Source organism: Medicago sativa, chromosome 3, assembly GCF_051527215.1.
Source record: "Medicago sativa cultivar Bolivia chromosome 3, Bolivia_mono, whole genome shotgun sequence".
Classification (NCBI taxonomy): domain Eukaryota; kingdom Viridiplantae; phylum Streptophyta; class Magnoliopsida; order Fabales; family Fabaceae; genus Medicago; species Medicago sativa.
This window is the reverse complement of record NC_140751.1, coordinates 92883262-92907844: the sequence shown is the minus strand read 5'-3', so window position 1 is coordinate 92907844 and position 24583 is coordinate 92883262. Positions and strand designations below refer to the sequence as shown.

The 24583-nt window shown below is 32.2% G+C and overlaps 1 protein-coding gene and 1 pseudogene across 2 annotated transcripts; one reads left to right on the top strand and one right to left on the bottom strand.

Annotated features, from left to right (window-relative positions):
- The first annotated feature begins 457 nt into the window (after positions 1 to 457).
- LOC146942040 (serpin-ZX-like) lies at positions 458 to 2444 on the top strand (annotated as a pseudogene). The gene is made up of 2 exons (XR_015032559.1): positions 458 to 924; positions 1503 to 2444. The product of XR_015032559.1 is annotated as a serpin-ZX-like (transcript).
- An 18724-nt stretch (positions 2445 to 21168) lies between these two features.
- On the bottom strand, positions 21169 to 23310 carry LOC146942039 (serpin-ZX-like). The gene is made up of 2 exons (XM_085755991.1): positions 22808 to 23310; positions 21169 to 22178 (listed from the first exon to the last, which is right to left on the bottom strand). Exons 1-2 carry the CDS (start codon positions 23201 to 23203, stop codon positions 21372 to 21374), a joined length of 1203 nt encoding a protein of 400 aa, XP_085612117.1. The 5' UTR covers positions 23204 to 23310; the 3' UTR covers positions 21169 to 21371.
- Between the last annotated feature and the right edge of the window lie 1273 nt (positions 23311 to 24583).

Here is a 24583-nt window from a genome sequence, read left to right as displayed (position 1 = left end):
TAGCAAGTAAATTTGTGAAAAACAAGATAATTATTAAATTGTTGAATTCAACAAGGCAAATGCGCAACATAAAACAAATCATAAAATAAATCCAACAACCAAATTATAAAATAAGTCTCAAAATAAATAAACTCAACAACCAAGATAAATCCAAAAGCATAAAATAAGTCTTAAAATATATCTAACAACCAAAATAAATTCAAAAACATAAAATAAGACTCAAAGTAACAAATTGAAACACGAATTAAGCGGGCCGCCCCGCCACGCCCCGTGTCCGTCCCGTTTCCAACGAGTTAAGCGGGCCGGCCCGCCCCGCCCCGTGCCCGCCACGTATTTTAACGAGACGAGACGAGCCGAGCCAACTATAGAAAGCGAGTTCAAAACTTCGACTCAGCCCGCCAAAAATAGCGGGCCAAACGGGCCGGCCCGACGGGTCAGACCCGTTTTGCCACCCCTATCTAAATGTATCTATCTGCCAATCTTTTTTAGTCTATAAGATAACTGCGTTTTAGTTTATCTTAAGGAAGAAGAATGGATCTTCATGAATCAATCAACTATCAAACAGATGTTTCCCTCAAAATCACAAAATATTTGTTCTCCAAACAAGAATTTCAGGACAAGAACATCATATTTTCTCCCTTGTCCCTTCAAGTTGTGCTCAACATCATAGCTGCTGGCTCCGACGGTCCTACAAAACAACAACTTCTGTCTTTCCTCCGATCCAAATCCACGGATCATCTTAATTCCTTATCCTCTCAACTTGTTTCTTCTGTGTTCTCTGATGCTGCTCCCCTTGGCGGGCCTTGCCTCTCTTTCGTCAATGGTGCGTGGATTGAACAAACCCTTTCTCTTCAACCTTCTTTTGAAAAAATTGTGGCTACTGATTATAAGGCCACTTTGGCTTCAGTTGATTTCAAAACTAAGGTATGCATTACTTTTCCCATACACCAATCCTGGTCTATTTCCAATAAAATAATAATTTTTTTAATTGAGTAAATAATTATTAACAATGTCCTTGATGTCAAAAAATGATTGATTTTATTGTTATGTGTAAATAACCGTTAAAAAAAGTAAGAAAAATTCTTTGGACATATGAGATGCTTCTTACTTGATGTGTTATCGAGCAAAAAAGAGGAGTTTATATAAGATGTAAAGCAAGTACTGCAATTTCCTGCCGCACAGAACCTTTGGTTCTTCAAAGTTAGAATAGAAAAGTCAACTTCAAACTCTCTAGTACTAATTAAAGAGATAGTAACACTCGATTCTTTAACATACAACAAAAATGCTTACAACTTCTATGTAGTCAATTGATGTTTTGCCAAAATATATAGATGGTATGTCTTGCAACTATATGCTTACCTTACCTTCTCTGTTGTCGGGTATAATGATAACAATATTTGATATGTATTGTATTCAACAAATTGATGAGCGGAAAGTTAAACTATTCTATTGAAATGCTCATTAAATTGACATTTTTGCACTTATATTTGATATTTTTAAAGGCAAGTGAAGTGGCCAAAAAAGTGAATTTATGGACTGAAAAAGAGACAAATGGTCTTATTAAAACAATTCTTCCACCCGGGTCGATAGATGACTCAACTTGTCTCATCTTTGCAAATGCATTGTACTTCAAAGGAGCATGGGATGAAAAGTTCAATACTATGGAAATGAAAGAATATGATTTTCACCTTCTCAATGGCAGCTCGGTCAAGGTTCCCTTCATAACCAGCACGAATGATCAGTTTATCAGTGTTTTTGATGGTTTCAAAGTTCTTTGCCTTCCTTATAAACAAAACAAGGAAAAGATAAACGACAATTCTCTATGTACTTCTTTCTTCCAGATACAAAAGATGGACTCTCATCTTTGATTGAGAAAGTGGCTTCTGAATCAGAGTTCTTGGAACACAAGCTTCCTAACAAAAAAGTGAAAGTAAATGACTTCAGGATTCCAAGATTCAAAATATCATTTGAGCTTGAAACTTCAAATGTGCTCAAGGAACTAGGAGTTGATCTACCTTTCTATCCTGGTGGTTCGACAAAAATGGTGAACTCTCATATTGATAAATACCTTTATGTTTCTAAAATATTTCACAAGTCTTTCATTGAAGTAAAAGAAGAAGGCACCGAAGCTGCTGCATCATGTGCTTTAGAAATGATGGTGGGGTGTTCAGGGTATAGTTTCACTCCACCTGAAATAGACTTTGTAGCTGACCATCCTTTCATGTTTATGATCAAAGAAGATTCTTCTGGAACTATACTCTTTATTGGACAAGTGCTCAATCCTTTTGTTGGGTGATCATACATGACTCATATTGGGGGTACTGGTTATGAAAACTATAGTCTACATGGATTGCAAAATAATAGATTGAAACGTATGATAAAATAAAATCCAAGTTAATGCTCAGACTTTATAAAATATATTTTGTCTTACAAGTTTTATATTAGTCCATATATCTATTTTTAGTTTTTTATTAGCAATTTATTCTCTTAAATGTTTATTACATATAAGAAGCTCGATGATGGTAATGAGGAAAAGAGTATAAGAAGAATCTAACAACAACAAATATTTTCAGGATTTGTCTTATATTTGTGTTTTTTAGTGTGGGTTTGGAAAAAGAATAGATTTTTATGGGTTTGGACAAAGACGAGAGAAGACAAGGGAACAAAAGAGACTAGAGAAGAGATAGAGATAGAGAGAGACGAGAAGTTTTTATTTTTTTTGTTTTAAAAAATAATTCCACATGCCACGTATGAAAAGTCAAATCATCACACCATGTAATCCAAATCAGCGCACCACCACAAAATCTTCAAATTTTGCATAGTCAGCTGTTTGAAGGTCCAAAACCAAAGAATCTTCAAATTACAAGTTGGAATCTCCAATTTATTTATAGGGGTAAATCAAAACTCGATGAAATGATGGGGGTAAACATCATATTTAACCCCCTTTTTTAGTAAATGGTAATCCGTACTTGACACGGAATAAATTAGTATATATAAATATTTTGGAAATTTTATAAGCCATACTTTGTTAAATAGAATCCTCATTTCAATTTCAATTTGTTGTTGAAAGTTGAAACGGTTACTATAAAGTATTTTCTTATCCATAAACCATACCTCATTTCATGAATATTCTTATCTTTATTAGTTTAATTAGTATAGACATTGACTTAAATAAAAATAAACATCGACTAACACTAACCGATAAACACTTGGATAATATGATAAGAATTTTTTTTTTTAGTCTAATTAGATGTCCGAGTTTCCATTATGATCACTAGCGGAAAGACGGGCACTATCGTGCCCGTCTGTCCGTTCTTTCTATAATGCTAACGCATGTGATTATTTTATTATGTTTGTTTTTATAATTTTGATTAAATTTTCTAAACTTTTAAATATTAATGGAAATTATTGAAATATTGATTTATAAACAAAATATTGTCATGTTATATAACAATTATTTATTAACTCAACATATTTTAGTTTGTCTGCATATAAAATAAAGAAAAAATAATGATATTTTATTGTTTATTCTAATAGTAATTAGTAACATCATAACATAAATGTATAAATGACATTTTATGTAAAAGAAACATTGTTATGATTGCGATAAAAGAATATCTTTAAAAACTTCATTTTTCGTAAAGTCTCCATCTTATCCTTCTATTTTCCCTTCATTAATGAGAACTTTTGTTGAATTTTGAGAAACTCCTCTCGATAAAGCTACATATAATAGACCATGACTGAAAACATGTCCTGGAAGATAGATTCCGACATTGGGAATGGTTTGCCCTTTAACATTAATTTTTGCTCACATTTGTTACTAATATTTTTTTAGAGGATTTAAAGTCCAATCTTTAACATAATATTTTGCTCATGTTTGTTACTAATAGTTTTTTCCAGAGGATTTAAAGTTCAATCTTTAACATTGTTTTTTGCTCATGTTTGTTACTAATATTTTTTTAGAGTATTTAAAGTTCAATCTTTAACATTATTTTTTTCTCACGTTTGTTACTAATCTTTTTTTAGAGGATTTAAAGTCCAATCTTTAACATTATTTTTTGCTCACGTTTGTTACTAATCTTTTTTTTTTGTAGAGAATTTATAGTCCAATCTTCAACAATATTTTTTGCTCACGTTTATTACTAATCTTTTATTAGAGGATTTAAAGTCCAATCTTTAACAATATTTTTTGCTCACGTTTGTTACTAATTTTTTTTAGAGGATTTAAATTCCAATATTTAACAATATTTTTTGCTCACGTTTGTTACTAATTTTTTTTAGAGGATTTAAAGTCCAATCTTTTCCATTATTTTTTACTCACGTTTGTTACAATTGATCAAAGACTAAGGATGAGTAATTAATATCAATAAAATAATATGGAATACTGTTTTTTGTGGAAGGTATATGAAAATACTTGACAATCTTTGTCGGTTGTATTGAGGGGTGTTGAAGCAAAATCCTCTTTTAAATTGTTTAAATGTTTTAAGGATTAACAAACATATTTAAATTATTTATCTTGTTATTTTCTAATCAATTTTGTGAGAAATGTTTATAAGAGAATGCTCTCTAGAACAAACTGGATCACAACATCTCTCCATGTCATTTACGCAAAAAAGGACAAGAATGAACTTTACCTTGGATGAACCTTTTATCATTGAAGATCAAGAAGTTAATTGCATGGATTTTGTCACACCAAGAGAAGAATATTCATATGACTTAATTTGGTAAAAGACAAAAGAATATTAAAATGGGCTTTAAAAGGATATTTGACCCATTAAGGAAAAGATACATCATATGGAAATATCTAAGTAACATAAAGCATGACATCATGGTATGACATCATCATATCACTTTATGAAATACAAGTTGCACCATTACAGCTTGCACTCACGCGTGAAAGCTTCTACATATGCTAGCTGGATTTTTTCAGATTGTTCTAGGATCATTCTGCATGTGCTAAAATCAATTGCTTACTCTCTACACAATATTTTGGAGCGCAAATTACAATTCAAATTAAAGCAAGCAGCTGGAATTTTATGTGGACAGCAAGCATCTCAAGTCTCTATAAATAGAGGAAGGCTTACAAGTCCAAAACTAAGAACTTACAATACAAAGCAATCATCTCTCAAGTGCAAATATTCTTCACTTACAAAGTTCTTCACAAACAAACAAGCTCTTGCTCTCTCATTATATCTTGGATCATAAACCTTTGAGTTTGTTTTGTAATCATAGTCTCAAACAAGTGTTGAGCATATCTCGATCCACAAAAACCTTTATCATACAAAGTGTGTTGTAAACTCTCAAGTCTATTGGGCTTAATAGTTTGAGATAGAAAATTCCAACCTTTCTTTTGCTAGTGCGCAAAGAATTGTAGAAGCCTGCTGAGGTTCATAATACAGGGTGTAACAGACTGATCTGGTGTGATCAAGAATTTATAGTGCTAGTCAGAAGTTTCTGTTAGCAGGATACTATAGTGGACAATCTCACACGAAGTGTGGGGACTGGAAGTAGCCGGGTTTGGTGAACCAGGATAACTCTCCTGTGTTAATTTTTCTTCCCTTCTCTTGTCATTTATTTTACACTATATTAATCCAGAGTGCTCTGGTCCTAACTTTAATCTTTAGTATCGCTATTTAAATTAATCACTCTCCAGAATAATCTGGTCCTTATTAATTAAATTAATCCAGAGTACTCTGGTCCTAATTCAATCTTTAATATTATCTTGCAATTAATCTTAATCATTCTCCAGAACAATCTGGTCCTAATTAATAAGTAAATTAATCCAGAGTTCTCTGGTCCCACAATTAATCAGTATTATTATTATTCTGCATATTAATCATTCTCCAGAGTGTTCTGGTCCTTGTTTAAATTATTGAGGATAATTTAAATCTATAAAGATATAACAATTGTTTATTTAACCTTTACCAAGAATCTTACTCTTGAGTATATAAATCTATTTAAAGTTTCAGGATTAAAATTAAAAAGGGTCACAATTCAAACCCCCCCTTTCTTGCGACGTTTATTGCTACTTCAATTGGTATCAGAGCACGGCTCTGAGAAGAAACGCCTAACAGTGTTAGAGAAAAGATTCAGGAAAAAGCAATGTCAAAAGAAAGATACATACCAGAAGGACTTTCCTGCTCAAGGCCACCATACTTCAATGGAAAGAATTACTACTTCTGGAAAGGAAAAATGGAACTATTCCTAAGATCCCAAGATGTGGATATGTGGACCATAATCATAAATGGAAACCATGTACCTATGACAACTGACAGTATTACTAAAGAAAGAGTAATTACACCAGAGGCATCATGGTCAAAAGAAGATAAAGAAAAAATACTTCTAAATTCTAAAGCTCGACTCTTTCTATCATGTGCATTAAGCATGGAAGAAAGTGAAAGAGTTGATGAATGTGATACCGCAAAAAAGGTTTGGGATACTCTGAAAATCCATCATGAAGGAACAAGCCACGTAAAAGAAACAAGAATAGATATCGGTGTAAGAAAGTTCGAAATCTTCGAAATGAATGAAGAAGAAACAATTGATGAAATGTACTCTAGATTCACATCTATAGTAAATGAATTAAGATCACTAGGAAAATCTTACACTACACATGACAGAATAAGAAAAATATTAAGATGCCTACCAAACCAATGGAGACCAATGGTAACCGCAATCACTCAAGCTAAAGACTTAAATTCCTTAGCTCTTGAAGATCTCATTGGATCACTAAAAGCTCACGAGACCTTACTTCAAGAAGACAAACCATCAAGGAAAGGAAAAATGGTTGCTCTTAAGGCATCTCAAAATGACCAAGAAAACAACACCACAACAAATGAAGAAATCAAAGAAACTGAAGAAGAAGAAAACATCCAAGGAGAAGCAGAAGATGAACTAGCACTCATCTCAAAGAAAATTCAAAGAATGATGAGAAGGAGAGATCAAATAAAAAGATACTTTCCTAGCAAAAAAGATAACTCCAAAGGAGAGGTTGACAAAAGTCAAGTAACCTGCTTCGGATGCAACAAACTAGGACACTACAAAAATGAATGTCCATTCAACAAAAAAAGTCAAAATAAATCTCCACACTCAAAATCCATGTTTACCTGGGATGATCTTGACGAAACAAAAGATGAAGATGCAGAAGCCAACATGTGTCTAATGGCAAATTCAGACAATGAAGAGGGATTCTCTCAAGATGCAAAGAAAAAGTCATGGTACTTGGACAGTGGTTGTTCAAGACACATGACAGGAGATAAACAATGCTTCATCTCCTTCATAAAGAAAGAAGGAGGACTAGTAACCTTTGGAAACAATGACAAAGGTCAAATAAAAGGTAAAGGTATTATAGGTAAGAAAGATTCTGCAAAAATTGAGGATGTTCAATATGTCGAAGGTTTAAAACACAATCTACTAAGCATAAGCCAATTATGTGATAGTGGTTTTGAAGTCATTTTCAAACCTAACATATGTGAAGTAAAACAAACATCCACAGGAAAAATATTTTTTACTGGTTCTAGACAGAAAAATTTATATGTTTTATACTTAGACGATATACCAGCTGAATCATGTTTTATAACTATTGAAAAAGACAAATGGATTTGGCACAAACGAGCTGGACATGTAAGTATGAAAACTATTTCTAAAATTTCCAATCTTGACTTGGTTAGAGGACTTCCAAAAATAAATTTTGACAAAGATAAAATATGTGAAGCCTGTACAAAAGGGAAACAAGTCAAAAGTAGTTTTAAAACAATTGATATTGTTACTACTCAAAGACCTCTTGAACTTCTTCACATAGATTTATTTGGTCCTGTAAGAACTGCAAGTCTGAGTGGAAAACAATATGGTTTTGTTATAGTTGATGATTTTTCCAGATATACATGGGTATTATTTTTAAAACACAAAGATGAAGCTTTTGAAGCATTTAAAACTTTTTGTATACTAGTTCAAAATGAAAAAGAATCAAAGATCATTTCAGTAAAAAGTGATCATGGAGGAGAATTTGAAAATGCTTTCTTTAAAAACTTCTTTGATGAAAAAGGAATATCACACAATTTTTCATGTGCAAGAACTCCTCAACAAAATGGAGTTGTTGAAAGAAAAAATAGAACACTACAAGAAATGGCAAGAACAATGATAAATGAATCAAATGTTGAAAAATATTTTTGGGCTGAAGCCATAAATACTTCTTGCTATATCATAAATCGTGTTTCTATTAGAAAAATCCTAAACAAAACCCCATATGAACTCTGGAAAAATAGAAAACCTAACATCTCATATTTTCATATTTTTGGATGTTATTGTTATATTTTGAATGACAAAGAAAATCTAGGAAAATTTGATTCAAAATCAGACAAAGGAATATTTTTAGGTTATGCAACAAATTCAAGAGGTTATAGAATTTATAATCTAAAAAATCAAACTCTAGAAATTAGTATGCATGTTGTCTTTGATGAGTTTGATGATCTAGTCATCAACAAAGAAGATGAAGAAGAAACTCCTCAAAGAAATGTTGAAGCTAATCAAGAATCCCCATCACAAGCCCTTCCAAAAAGTTGGAAGACCATTGGTGACCATCCTCCTGAACAAATCATTGGAGATACATCTGATGGAATAAGAACAAGACGATCTTTTATAAATAATGATGGCAACATGGCAATGATCTCACATATCGAACCAAAAAATATACAAGAAGCGATATGTGAAGAATCGTGGGTAAATGCCATGAAAGAAGAATTATCTCAATTTGAGAAAAATGAAGTATGGAATCTTGTTCCTAAACCTCAAAATCAATCCATCATTGGAACAAGATGGGTTTTTAGAAACAAATTAGACGAAGAAGGAAATATCATCAGAAACAAAGCTAGACTTGTAGCTCAAGGATATAATCAACAAGAAGGTATTGATTACGATGAAACTTTTGCTCCAGTAGCAAGGTTAGAAGCAATTAGAATTCTTCTTGCATATGCATCATATAAAAATATTAAACTATTTCAAATGGATGTTAAAAGTGCATTCTTAAATGGATTTTTAAATGAAGAAGTTTATGTTCATCAACCTCCTGGTTTTGAAAACTCACATAAACCAAATCATGTTTTTAAACTCACAAAAGCATTATATGGTCTAAAACAAGCTCCCAGAGCTTGGTATGAAAGGTTAAGTACATTCTTAATCAAAAACAAATTCTCTAGAGGAAAAATTGACACAACACTTTTTAGAAAAGATGATGAAACAGATTTTCTTATTGTCCAAATATATGTTGATGACATTATCTTTGGATCAACGAATGAAAAAATGTGTGAAGAATTTTCCGGACTTATGCAAAGTGAATTTGAAATGAGTATGATGGGAGAATTAAGATTTTTTCTTGGTTTGCAAATCAAACAAGAATCAAATGGAATATTTATTTATCAAGAAAAATATATTAGAGATCTTCTCAAAAAATATAAAATGAATGAAGCCAAAATCATGGCAACTCCCATGCATCCATCTTCAAGTTTAGATAAAGATGAAAATGGAAAATTTGTTTCTGAAAAAGAATACAGAGGTATGATTGGATCTCTGTTATATTTAACTGCTAGTAGACCAGATATTGTTTTTGCTGTTGGCTTATGTGCTCGTTTTCAAACTTCTCCAAGAGAATCTCATTTAATTGCTGTAAAAAGAATTTTCAGATATCTAGTTGGTACTACTGATCTTGGCCTTTGGTATAGCCAAGGTTCTTGTTTTGATTTAATAGCTTACTGTGATGCTGACTATGCTGGAGATAAAATTGAGAGAAAAAGTACAAGTGGAACATGTCAGTTTCTAGGAAATGCACTTATCAGTTGGGCATGTAGAAAGCAGAATACTATTGCTTTATCAACCACTGAGGCTGAATACGTATCAGCCGCCAACTGCTGCTCCCAGGTATTATGGGTAAGAAATCAACTCGAGGATTTCTCAATAAGGTACGAAAACATTCCTATATTTTGTGATAATACAAGTGCAATTAATTTATCAAAAAATCCCATCCAGCATTCAAGATCAAAACACATTGAGATTAAACATCATTTTCTTAGAGATCACGTAAATAAAAAAGAAATTGAATTAATTTTCGTTGACACTGAAAATCAACTAGCTGACATATTTACAAAACCTTTAATTGAAGATCGGTTTAATTTTATTAAAGAAAAATTACATATTATTAGAAAACCATAACTTATTGTTCTCTAGATCATTCTTTGTTTATTTGGTTCAAACTTGCATCCCACGTCTATCCATATTCCATTAATCTATGTTAATTAAAAAAAAAAAAAATTCAAAATGATTAAAACCAACTAAAAAGCTGATTTGCGCTTCCCCAAGTAAAATTAGCAGCCAAAATTAAATGCAATATCATCATTTGTCTTGAAACCACTCACAAATTATGGAAAACCACTATCAATCACTATTCATACTTCCTTCTCTTGAAATTTTCGTTCTCTATTTCTATCTCTCAAAAACTTCAGACTCTTCAATATCTATCTTCAGAACAACCTTTCCTTCTCTTTCTCAAACAAATTCTGAAATGGCTAGAACCAAAGGAAAAGGGAAGAAAGCTCCACCCATGAGAACTCCATCATCTCCGCCGCGCTCACCCTCACCACCATCTCCTCCATCAAAATCATTTTCATCAACATCTTCCACTTCACAAACTCCTCCATCGTCCTTCTTTGTAGGCTCCATTAAAATATCACCAAAAAACTCATATAAATCTCCAGAAATAGAATCAACAAACCACAACCTAGTTTTTGACACAAATCCTCTTGCCATAATCATACACCCATTATTTGAAGCTATGTTACCAAACTTTGTTCCAGAAGAACCCCAGCTTGAAACTACTTCAACTGAAACCCCAAAACCTAACCCTAAGGCAAAAATTTCTAAGTCTGAACCTCCTAAGGGTAATGCAAAATTCAAAGTCAAAAAGACTAAATCATCTCCAGCCTTTCGAACAAGAAAATCACAGAGATTAATATCTGGAGTGGGAATTCGAAAAAATCCAAAGGTGGACAAAACAGTGTATGAAATTTCTGATGATGAAAAAATCTCAGAACAATCTCCAGAAGATATGGTCAACTCTCCAAAAGAAGCAGAAAAATCGGTTCCACAACAAAAGGAAACTCCTCAAAAATCTCCTACAATCTCTCCTCTAATATCTGCGAAAATCAACAAAGGAAAAGGCAAGGCTTTGTCAACAGATGATGTTCCAAAGGTAAAAACTCCAAAAACAAATCGCATTCCTCTTCTTGATCCTAAACTCCATATAGTCTTTAAACAAAAATGGTCTTGTCGTCCTATTGTTGTTGGAAAGTTTGTTGATTTTCCTGCTTTAGCTCTTGACAAAAATCCATTGAAAGAATATTCTGATTTCATGGGATGGACAAAATTCTTTGAAACTCGTGAAAGAGTTTTTCCCAAATTAGTTCAAGCCTTTTTCTTTCAGGCTGAAGGGTTTAAAGATGAAACCCTAATTGTTTCAAAAATTAAGGATGTTGAGATTCGTCTCACTCCTGAAAGACTTGGAAAAATCTTGTCTCTTCCAACCGATGGCAACTGTGTCTTTGGGGAAGAATGGTCTAACAAATTAGGATTAAGTTTAGATTCTATCATCAAAAGTCTGTTTATGTCTGATGAAAATCGAGTTTCTTCAAACCTACATCCCACTCCAAAAATGATCAATCTTCTGACTCAATCAAACATCTTTCCCAGAAGAGGAAGCTTCGAAATTGTCACCCCAAATGACCTAATGATCATGTACCATGTCTATTTCAAAGAAAGGCTCAATCTCCCTTTTGTTCTCATAAATCATATGATCTCTGTTTCCAAAAACACCAATAAGCAGTCGTGTCTACCTTTTGGAATGCTCCTCACAAAAATATTTCGTGACTTTGAGGTACCTTTAGATGATGAGGACTCAACGTTTGAGGTCCTAAAATTCGGTCCAAAAAATTTGAAACATGTTAAATCTGAACCAAAACCAGATGGTAATACCTCTGTTCACCCTGATGAATCAAAGAAAAGGAAAAGAGATGAAACAGAAGTCGCACCAAATACTGTGGAAAAAGAAAATTCTGTGTTTAAAGAATGTCACACTCCTCCAGATCAGTCTCAAGTTCTTGAAGAGCATCAAAGATTACTTGAAGAATTTGGAAATCAGTCTGCTGAATTCTCTGCTATAGAAGCAACTAATGTGCTTAAAGGTTTCACGTCAAAACCTTATACAACCCAAAGGGTTACTAAGATGTCTCATCTCTTCATTTCACCACCAAAGACAAATTACTCTGAAATATTCAAACCTGATTCTGTGAGTAAGTTTTACAATCAAGCTCCATTTGAATCTTCTGTTCCTATGAGTTCCTTAAGAACAATTCAATCGACCTGCCCCTCTCGCTTCTCAGACGATATCCCTCCTCCTGCTCAATCCATCCCTACGGATGAGAGACCACCTAAACGGTCTAAAATTGAGAAAATTGTTAGCAAACTTAGGGAAGATAATCGAAGGCTGTTTGAAAATCAGATAGCTATCATGAATCATCTGGCATACATGTCCCTTGACAATCAGGTTTCAAGAAATTGGCAAAACAATGCACTGAGTATTCGTCTCAACATGCCTCCACCAGCTCCTATTCCATTTCAGCCTCCAAACTTTAACATGAATACTCCTGACATCTCTTCCTCATCTGATGCATCATCACCAACAGCGCCTTCTAAGTAGCTTCCCTATCCTTTTTGCGATGACAAAGGGGGAGAATTAAAAAGAAAAAATGCTTATGCTTTGCATGCTGCTGCTGTTTTATTTTGCTATATGTTTTATCTTAACTACTTATGTTTTCTTTTTTGTTATGATCAAAATTGCTCTAAGAAGCTTTTGTATTTTGCAGAAACAATATGTTATGTTGTACTGCATTATGTGTTTATGAACATGCTTAATCTATGCTATCATGATAATGAATGAAATAGTTTTTATGGTTTAAAAATCTTTTTGTCTCAATGTACATTAATTAAAATTGAATGCTGTGATTGAGGGGGAGTTATTGATAAATATCATTGCCTCACAAAAACTCAATTAAACAAAATATCTTTGTATGCTTAAATTGAGGGGGAGTTAATATCTCAAAAAGAGTATTTCCTAAAAATCAAAAGCATATTTTAAAATGTTTGTCATCCTCAAAAAGGGGGAGAATGTTGAAGCAAAATCCTCTTTTAAATTGTTTAAATGTTTTAAGGATTAACAAACATATTTAAATTATTTATCTTGTTATTTTCTAATCAATTTTGTGAGAAATGTTTATAAGAGAATGCTCTCTAGAACAAACTGGATCACAACATCTCTCCATGTTATTTACGCAAAAAAGGACAAGAATGAACTTTACCTTGGATGAACCTTTTATCATTGAAGATCAAGAAGTTAATTGCATGGATTTTGTCACACCAAGAGAAGAATATTCATATGACTTAATTTGGTAAAAGACAAAAGAATATTAAAATGGGCTTTAAAAGGATATTTGACCCATTAAGGAAAAGATACATCATATGGAAATATCTAAGTAACATAAAGCATGACATCATGGTATGACATCATCATATCACTTTATGAAATACAAGTTGCACCATTACAGCTTGCACTCACGCGTGAAAGCTTCTACATATGCTAGCTGGATTTTTTCAGATTGTTCTAGGATCATTCTGCATGTGCTAAAATCAATTGCTTACTCTCTACACAATATTTTGGAGCGCAAATTACAATTCAAATTAAAGCAAGCAGCTGGAATTTTATGTGGACAGCAAGCATCTCAAGTCTCTATAAATAGAGGAAGGCTTACAAGTCCAAAACTAAGAACTTACAATACAAAGCAATCATCTCTCAAGTGCAAATATTCTTCACTTACAAAGTTCTTCACAAACAAACAAGCTCTTGCTCTCTCATTATATCTTGGATCATAAACCTTTGAGTTTGTTTTGTAATCATAGTCTCAAACAAGTGTTGAGCATATCTCGATCCACAAAAACCTTTATCATACAAAGTGTGTTGTAAACTCTCAAGTCTATTGGGCTTAATAGTTTGAGATAGAAAATTCCAACCTTTCTTTTGCTAGTGCGCAAAGAATTGTAGAAGCCTGCTGAGGTTCATAATACAGGGTGTAACAGACTGATCTGGTGTGATCAAGAATTTATAGTGCTAGTCAGAAGTTTCTGTTAGCAGGATACTATAGTGGACAATCTCACACGAAGTGTGGGGACTGGAAGTAGCCGGATTTGGTGAACCAGGATAACTCTCCTGTGTTAATTTTTCTTCCCTTCTCTTGTCATTTATTTTACACTATATTAATCCAGAGTGCTCTGGTCCTAACTTTAATCTTTAGTATCGCTATTTAAATTAATCACTCTCCAGAATAATCTGGTCCTTATTAATTAAATTAATCCAGAGTACTCTGGTCCTAATTCAATCTTTAATATTATCTTGCAATTAATCTTAATCATTCTCCAGAACAATCTGGTCCTAATTAATAAGTAAATTAATCCAGAGTTCTCTGGTCCCACAATTAATCAGTATTATTATTATTCTGCATATTAATCATTCTCCAGAGTGTTCTGGTCCTTGTTTAAATTATTGAGGATAATTTAAATCTATAAAGATATAACAATTGTTTATTTAACCTTTACCAAGAATCTTACTCTTGAGTATATAAATCTATTTAAAGTTTCAGGATTAAAATTAAAAAGGGTCACAATTCAAACCCCCCCTTTCTTGCGACGTTTATTGCTACTTCAAGGGGAACAACACAGATGTACAACATAAAAGCGATTGATAAAAAAGTAACATGAGTTGTTGTTTTGTGCTAGTTTTTTTGTGAGTTTGATCTTTGGTTAACAGAGGTAAAAGAGGGTTAACAGTGACGATTAGTGACATGGATTACTAATCCACGTATTATTTTATAATTGGCAATTGGTATTTAAAATTAAGGGTATTTTTTGAAAGAAAAGTCCAACCCAAAGGCGTGCTTATGGATAAAAAAAAGCACACTATCATAGTTTGTATAAGCAATTATAAACCAGCAAAGTCAAATAATTCTTAAAATTAATCGTAAATAATTTGAATCATAATCACTTATAAACCAACAAAGTCAAATAATCCGTAAAATTAATCAACTTTGATTAGTTGTAACATGAAAGAAAAAAAAACTTACAGGTTAATTCTGAATTCTGATGCAGATAGAGGTTGAGAAAAACTAAACAATGCGGGAACGAACTATGAACTGTGAGAACCCAACTTATTAATATTTTTAATATAGTGCTAACAAATCTTTTAGGATTTTGAATCATAATATTTTGCTCATGTTTATTACTAATATTTTTATCAGAGGATTTAAAGTCCAATTTTTAACATTATTTTTTTCTCATGTTTGTTACTAATCATTTTTTTTTGCTCACGTTTGTTACTAATCTTTTATTAGAGGATTTAAAGTCTAATATTTAACATTTTTTTTTGCTCATGTTTGTTATTAATATTTTTTTAGAGGATTTAAAATCCAATCATTAACAATATTTTTTGTTCACGTTTGTTACTAATCTTTTTTTAGAGGATTTATAGCCCATTTAATATAGTGCTAACAAATCTTTTTCTAAAAGATTTTGAATCATAATATTTTGCTCAAGTTTGTTACTAATATTTTTATCAGAGGATTTAAAGTCCAATTTTTAACATTATTTTTTGCTTAGTTTGTTACTAATATTTTTTTTTTCTTACGTTTGTTACTAATCTTTTATTAGAGGATTTAAAGTCTAATCTTTACATTATTTTTTGCTCACGTTTGTTACTAATATTTTTTTTAGACGATTTATAGTCCAATCCTCATCGGCTGTTATTTTTGTTTAAAAAAAATTAAAAAAACTCATAGACTCGTGAGAAATAAAGCTGGAAAAAACATAAACTTTGGATTATTTTTTTCATAAGTGATTATTGTTCAACTTTGATTTTCTCAAATTCTGATTCATTCATTCTTCTAACAAAAAAAAGTAAAAACAAAGCTTGAATTGTACTACGATGAATTCTGGATCGATTTGAATTCATGAGAAGAGACATAAAGAATGCAAATATAATTTTTAAACTTTTTGTGAGTTTGATCTGTTGTTAACGGTGGTAAAAGAAAGTTAACGGTGACAATTAGTGACATTGATTATTAATCCACGTGCTATTTTATGATTGGCTATTTGTATTTAAAATTAAGGGTATTTTTGGAAAGAAAATTCCAACCCAAAAGTGTGCTGAAAGGGGTAGTTTTCTTTATATATAGTATAGATACCCACTTAGAGAAATTTTTCTATGCAGTTAGGTGGAGAGATAATCGATTAACACTAAACAAAACATTGATTAACACCACATCAAAATTTATACTCCACCCATATCAATTTATTATCCACATTTGAACAGTACGGAGTGCTCAATAAAATGATTAGTTTGATTGATTTCAATGGTAAAATTAGTGTCATTTATGAAATAATAATTATTAATTATAATGAAATAATTAACTTGAGTGAAACTCAATAAAAATGTTGCATTATTAATATTAATATTGCAAAAGTGACAATTGTTATGAACAGCCTGAAGTTAGGATTCTCTCTCTTTATAATCCTTACTCAACAGCCGGCCAATTATTTTGCTTATTTTTTTTTTTTCATTTATCATCCGCATTGATTTGGATTCTCTCTTTCTCCGTTTTTAATCTCCACCATATTAAAAGCCACTATCCACATTTTTTTATAATTTAACTCTCCTTTTCTGACATTGACCTCCTTCTCTCAATCATTTATTTTGTTCTCGCCATATATCTCCACTCTCTCTTTGAAGGTGGGCATATCATTAGTACACCATCAACTAAATTCTTTTTTTTTTTTTTTTGTAAAAGCAATGACGCTGATGGCAGACACGACTTTGCTTGACTTTTGTCTAATTAATCTTTTTTAGAAAATTGACATTTATTGTTCACCAAAAATAAAATGACATTAATTGACAAAATCCATCACAGCTCATTTAGGTTGGTCCGACGATGGTGTTTGTTTGTGACCTTAGCTGCTCTCAAGTTCGACACTCTCTTATGTCAATTTCGGATAATTAGTTTGACTTCTTCTAAATAATCCATCACTAGATGTTAGATGTATGTAGATATGAAGGGCGAGAATATCTCCAATAATATTTATCGACTTCTAGCTACGATCAATGTCTGTAGATAAAAACTTTCCCACATTGTAGCTCCTCCTATAAAGAAATTCTAGGCTGACAAGCTATGGTTGTCCACTTATTTGAAGAAAAAAAAACTATGTTTGTTCATTTATCATTCCTCAAAATAATATATTTTGAAGAGATTTTGCTCGCCTCCTCTCCCTCCCATCCCCTCCTCTTCTAAAAATTGAATCAAACACGTCAAATTAAAAATATTCCACCCTCCCCTTCTCTCCCTCTAAAAATCTCGAGCCAAACATACCCTAAGAGTGTGACGTCTCAGATTAGTTCGATATGAATTAGCATATTCTCTCAATGTCTTACTCATGATGGCTTTGTGTAATTAATTCATCGCTTGCAATCATTAATATTTGGTTTCAAACTCCATGCATGGAATACTTAATTTGATTGCTGTTGGTGAATGGTGGCTAATGCATGGGAAGTAAAATGGCAAAGAGGACAAGTGATTTTAACTAATACTTGAGTTGTGGCTAATGCAAGGTTTTCTTTTTCTTATTCTTACAAACTTTTATCAGTATCTATTTATAAAATCTAGAATTACGAAGATACACCTCTCAAAATCATTTCAATTTTTGTGTAATTTCACAAATGAGAAGTATATGAACTTAGAACCCCAAATTCAAAAAACTTTCTATGTTGATCCACATCAAAATACGGGTATGCTACTAAGTGAGTGACTTACTAATTCTTCTATTAATTGCTTTGGCTTGATGTAGCAAAAGAACGTTACAGAGTTCAAAGTAATTGGGTTGGTGAAACCTGTGAACCAAAGAGGCTTAGAATGAGAAACCAAACAAGAGACTGGTTAACATTTTTTTATAGAGGTGTTGTGAACAATATCATAGAGTTTGAGATGCAACATGCAACTAGCTAGTATATCGACCCGCAATATAATGGTTTTGAGTGGGGATTCGAAACATAACTGGGAAACGATTTAAGCAAATGAAATTAAGGGAATTTGAAACAAATGATATCAACCAAAGTGTTTGCAGTTGTCCAAATAACTTAAGTCATATGAAAACAGTAAACTATCTTCATAAAAAACGCATTCTTATCTACTTATATATAAGAAAGGAAATGTCCATTGAATTTACCAATTTGCCCCTATGAGGGGCATTTTGGTAATTCAATTATTGGAGGGTTTTTTTTTTTTTTTAAGGTTTGACCTATGAATTTCCATTTTTGCCCCTAACCAATTTTTTTAATTATTTTCTTATTTTTATATTTTTAATAACATTTAATTATTTTCCAATTTTTATATTTTTAACTATTTTTTCAATTTTTCCTCCCAAATTCAATTGCTTCTACATTGCCGTTGTGGGAGATTAAGGTATCGTTTGACCCGACTTTTTTTCAAACTTCTCTACATTTTTAAGGAGAAGTTAGGCCGAATACAATATCAATTAAGTACTTACTAAAAAAAGTACTTTTTTTGAACGCATAAAATTGAATGGAATGAGCTTTGACCAAAAGCTGTTGAATGTTACTTTAAAAAACTACTTCTCGACAATTTATTTCACAAGCACCTCTTTTCAACTCACGCCGGAAACTTTTTCTTTATTTTTTAATATTATATTTCAATATGTTTTTTTCTTCCATTTAACTTTATTTTTTTTAACCGTTCCATTAATTTTTTAAGGAGATTCCATTTAATTTTATTACCTTTTTTCAAAGGAATTTTATTATCTTTTTATCACTTATATATTTAATTTCAATATCGTTTAATCATCACAATGTCACAAATATTTTTATTCACGCTGTCATTTAATGATCCCAAATATTTTTATCTCCTTTCTTCAACCTCGCGAATATATACACACATTAACGTTTAGAGTAATATTTTATGTCCGTCTGTCTTTTTTTTGTTACGCTAATGCATATAATTTTTTTAGTGTTGCTTGGTTGAGTGCTACCTCACCAATTTTTTTAAATATTTTAAAATTTTTATATTTTTAAAAACTTTTAACTATTTTACAATTTTTTTATTTTTAACTATTTAAAACTAAGTTGATGGTTCATGGTTTTTAAGGTTTATATTTTGACATATTACAATGATTCACAATTATCCGTCATTTTACCATCTATCCTTTCAATGTAATCTTCCAGACTGAATATTACTAAGCATATGTGAAGAGACTGAATATTGCTCTGTTGATATTACTTTTTTGACGTCAAAGAGATTTTTTATTTTTTAACGGTCAAAATATTGATAACAAGTTCCTACACAAGACGCTAAAGAGTTTAATGTGTTTCTTTCGTTCATTTTGTGTCATATAAATATTGGTGTTAATCCCTTTTTGGTAACTCTATGACAGTAGCGCTCACTTTTATAATTTTAACTATTATGTAATTTATGATGTTTTCCTGCTCTTGATAAAGCTTTCATAAATATTTTGATAAAGTTTCTTAATTTTTGTGCAATATTCATTAATTTGTTCATTTTTCCTTCGGAACAATTTTTTTACAAAATACGTTACTGAACCCCATGCCTTAAACCATGCATCACAAATATTTGGATTATGCGAACTTCATTCTCAAATTTACTAAGAATGGTAATATTCCGTAATTTGAACATCTCTCCTTTAAAACAAGTTTTTAAAAGTGCGTATAATTCACATGAAAGGACTCGATACTAAATTGCAGTTAATATCTGCGTTTGCTGTAGATCATGTGAAAAGATTTATATACGTTGAAACTGAAAGGCAAAATGATATAAATCAAGTAGAGAGGCATTCAACTATCTGTCTGATTCAGAAGTTTGTTCACCTGAAAGGAATGGATACTAAATTACAGTTACTATCTACCTTTGTTGTAGATCATGTGAAAGGATTTATATACGTGGTACTAAATTGCATTTAATATCTGCCTTTGCTAGGGGTGGCAAAAATACCCATGCCCACGGGTACCCGTGGGTAAAATCCGTCACGGGTATGGAGCGGGTAGCTAAACTGGTATCCACGGGTATAATAAACGGGTATTTGACTACCCATTATTATCTGGACACAGACACGGATTGGATTGTATCCATACCTATGGGTACCCATACCCGATAATAAATTAAGTAAATTACTAATATATCTTTATATATCATATCTTATTACTTAAAGTTGGTACCTTATTGAAGAAAATTTTACCCCCCGCCTAAAAATCCTCAATAATAACCTATTTTTATTTTAATTTTTTTTAATTCATCTTATTAAGTTCACCGTTTCCACTTCATTCACATCATAAAACATATAGATTATATAAGAATCATGAATTTTCTATGAATTATGTATGATTTATGAAATTTTGAGTGGATTATGTATGGATGTTTAAAAGTTGAAGTTTTTTGGTAATTAAAAAAAGTTATTATTTGTACCAAAAAATAAATAAATTCAAAACTTCATGGGTACCCATGGATACCTCAATACCCACGGGTACCCGTATAGTGAGTACCCACGAGGATACGGGGCGGGCACGGGTATCATACTTATCCAACGGGGCGGGGACGGGTATCATATTATCCGTACCCATGGGTATCCATTGACATCCCTAGCCTTTGCTGTAGATAATGTGAAAAGATTTATATACGTTGAAGCTAAAAACACAAAATGATATAAATTAGGTAGAGAGGCTTTCAGCTATCTATCTGATGCAGAAGTTTGTTCGCCTGAAAGAACTAGATACTAAATTGCAGTTAATATCTGTCTTTGCTATAGATCATGTGAAATGATTTATATATGTTGAAGCTGAAAGTCAAAATGATATAAATCAGGCAGCTTTGGTAATAGGGTTTTCATTGGTTTATAGATAGATATCAATTATTACTGGAAAAGTGTTTCTACAGCTGACAAAATGTGTTTTCATTTGTTACTTGTGATCAAACCATTTTAAAGATTTAATTTTGTAATCCGTAATGTAAGAGTACTCTAAATATTGTATTATGGTTTATAATTATCTGTCATTTCACAATCTATCCTTCCAATATAATATTTTGTCAAATACGTTACTGAACCCCCGTGCGAAGCACGGGTTTGTAACTAGTTAATAAAGCAATCCTTCCTATTAATCTAGGGGTAATCCAAATGGTTCTGGAATCTAGAATGCATGGAAATTAATATCACTTCAGAAGAGGATTGAGAACTTGTCCAATAAAGAGTACCGTTCCAGACAAATCTTCTCTGATCAAAAACAAGAAAGGGTGGTCAGCTACAAAGTCTATCGGAGTCGGTGGAGGGCCAGTACGCCTACCACATGTGCACTTTTGTCCCATAGAGGTCGCCGCAGCAGCTTCAGTTCCCTTTTCATTTACTTCAATAAAAGACTTGTGGAATATGTTGGAAACATAAAGGTTTTGATCCATAGGAGAGTCCACCATATTTGTCAAACCTCCTGTAGAGAAAGGTAAAACCATTCCCAGCTCCTTCAGCACGCCAGAAGTTTCAAGCCCAAAAGCAATATTGAATTTTGGAATTCTAAAGTCACCTACTCTCACTGTTTCTCGAGGACGTGTATGTTCCAGAAACTCAGATTCAGAAGCTACCTTTTCAGTCAAAGCTAACAACCCATCTTTTGCATCAGGAAGAAAAAAGTAAATAGAGAAATAACGCTTATCACTTTGCTTATACGAACCATCATGCTTATAAAAAAGACGAAGGACTTTAAAACCATCAAAAACACTAATAAATTGTCTCTTCATGCTTGTCATGAAAGGAACCTTGACTAGGCTGCCATTGAGAAGGTTAAAATCATAGTTCTTTGTTTTTGAAGTATCAAACTCCTCCGACCATGCTCCTTTGAAGTATAGTGCATTTGCAAAGATGAGGTTGGTTAAGCTATTAACCGAGTCAGGTGGAAGTAAATCTTTTATAAGACCATTTGTCTCTTTTTCAACCCATAAATTCACTTCTTTTCTCACTTCAAAAGCCTTTAAAACAACATCAAATATAAATTAATAGTGCAAAAAAGATCAATTTTCAATTGTAGAATTAAACTTTTTCATGATGTTTTTGTCATATATTCTGTTGCTAAATTGGTTTGGTACATCACAGATGAATTAATACCTTACAACAGATCGGCGAGACTGAATTGCAAAACAGACCATTCATCAAATTAGCATAACACTGATTGTTTACAAAAGAAGTTGATATTTGGAAAAATGCTAAAGGATCAGGAAAATTCTATTCTCTTAGTGCTACTAAATATGAACAGAAAATCCTTTGTTTAGAAAGGTTGTATGGTCAGAATACAAACATTCATAACACCAAATTAAATAAATATACACAACTTTAAAAAAAGGCAAAACATTCAAACTGTCACACCATATGTGCCCCTGCCTCCTTTGTGTTAAAATTACTTTAAAAAAAATCTATTAATAGAAAAAGACAAGAATAAAGATGAATATTTAGGTCACGCATGGTCCCCTAAGTCAAAAGAGTAATATAATATAGAAAATAATATATAACTGTCTCTGACGTAAATTAAAGAATTAGTTAATAGAAATAAAATCATTGCATCAATTCAAACTTAAAAAAGAGGGGTTGCAGATTAATATACCTTGTTCACGAAATCAACCGAGGCAATATTGGATTTGAATTCAGTAGCAACAGTTTCTTTGAAGGAAGGTTGAAGAGAAAGTGATTGTTCAACCCACACACCATTGACAAAAGATAGCAGAGGTCCGCCGGCTGGAGTGGCATCGGCGAGCACATAAGAAACGAGTTGAGAGGACAAGGATTTGAGTTCATCTGTGGATTTGGACTGGAGGAAGGTGAGAAGTTGATCTTGTGTAGGACCCTCAGCGCCGGCCGCAATTATGCTGAGCACAATGTGGAGTGAGAAAGGCGAAAACACAACGTTCTTTTCTTTGTATTCTTCTTTGGAGAACAAGTGTTTGGCGATGGTCAAAGAAACCTTGGTTAGGTTGGTGATTGATTCGCTGTTGAAATTCATTGTTCTTGTTATTGAAATCGAAACCAACTTTGAAAGTTGCAAGCGCAGAAACAAAGAGTCGCTTGAAAACCTAAATAGGCAGAAGCAGAAAGTGATTGATCCTTTTTTCTTTTTCTTTTATAATAGTAGGGTTAGCAATCTTTTTCCGTTTACATATTTTTATTTTATTCTGCATAAATAAAAAAAGATGTCTTGCGAATCAAGTTATCCAAAATAATGAAGGGCCAAATCATAAAATTTATTTGCAAAACAAAAAGATATCAATATTGACAGACGTATACTATGATCAATCTTTTTCTTTCTTTTCAAATAACATTAAAATAAGTTCTATCGGTGTTGATAAATATTTGACAAGTGTAGACAAATTGTCGAAGTAATAAAATTAAATTCGATCGTATCCATGAGGAATGTTATTAATTTCTACTTATCAATTTCATTAATGTTAAAGATGTATTAACTAAGGGTTGGCCTAGGCAGTTGATTTGTTTGCATAAAAGTAAGAAAAAGTGTGATTAAATTTGGTTTGAAAATTAGGTTTAACGAGTGATCAATCCTATGAATCCTCTATTGCTCACTGTAAAATAATTTGCCCCTCTTCTCTCTCAATGTTCACCTAGTTTTACGACGAATGGACACAATAGTTTTGACCAACCTCTTGAGTCAAAACCCTTTCCTAAATTATAATCCCTTAATCTATTAAGTCGATTCATAACCGTTGGAAGTATTACTAGTCTGTTAATTCCTATGTCATTACTCAACAATTTTCTATCTCTAGCTTAATATGTTAAGTCAAACAGATTTATTAGGTCAGATTTTATAGCTATGGCTAGTAGTCAATTAAATTCTAAAATCAATTCATATAATTAGGAAGCTAAGGCTAGTAGTCATACATAATCATATAAAAAGCATTAAACACAAATAAAACAAAATAATACTAGGATTCCATTTATGTCAAAGAGAGTTCATAAGAAATTACATCATTACAACTTACAATAGATTTATCTCATGGCTTAATCAACAACAGGCTTAGCTACTCATAACTAGACAATCAATAACAAAGGAATAATGAAACATACATAAATCATAACCAACTATGAGTTGGTGTGAGATCCACGACGTGTTTATAGATCTCTGACTGCCTTCTATTCTCTGAAGTCTCCTAAAAATTGAACCTTTATTCTGAATTCGCAACTGGCTTTTATAGAGAAATTTATGTAACAGCTTTCAACGTGCCACGTTAGAGGGCCAACATGCCATGTTACAGGTCCAACGTGGCACGATGACTTCATTAATCCTATGTGGCATTTGAAACAAACTCCCATCGTGCCACGATTGCTTCCCAATGTGTCACGATGCTGCAAAAAATAATATACTCCAGAT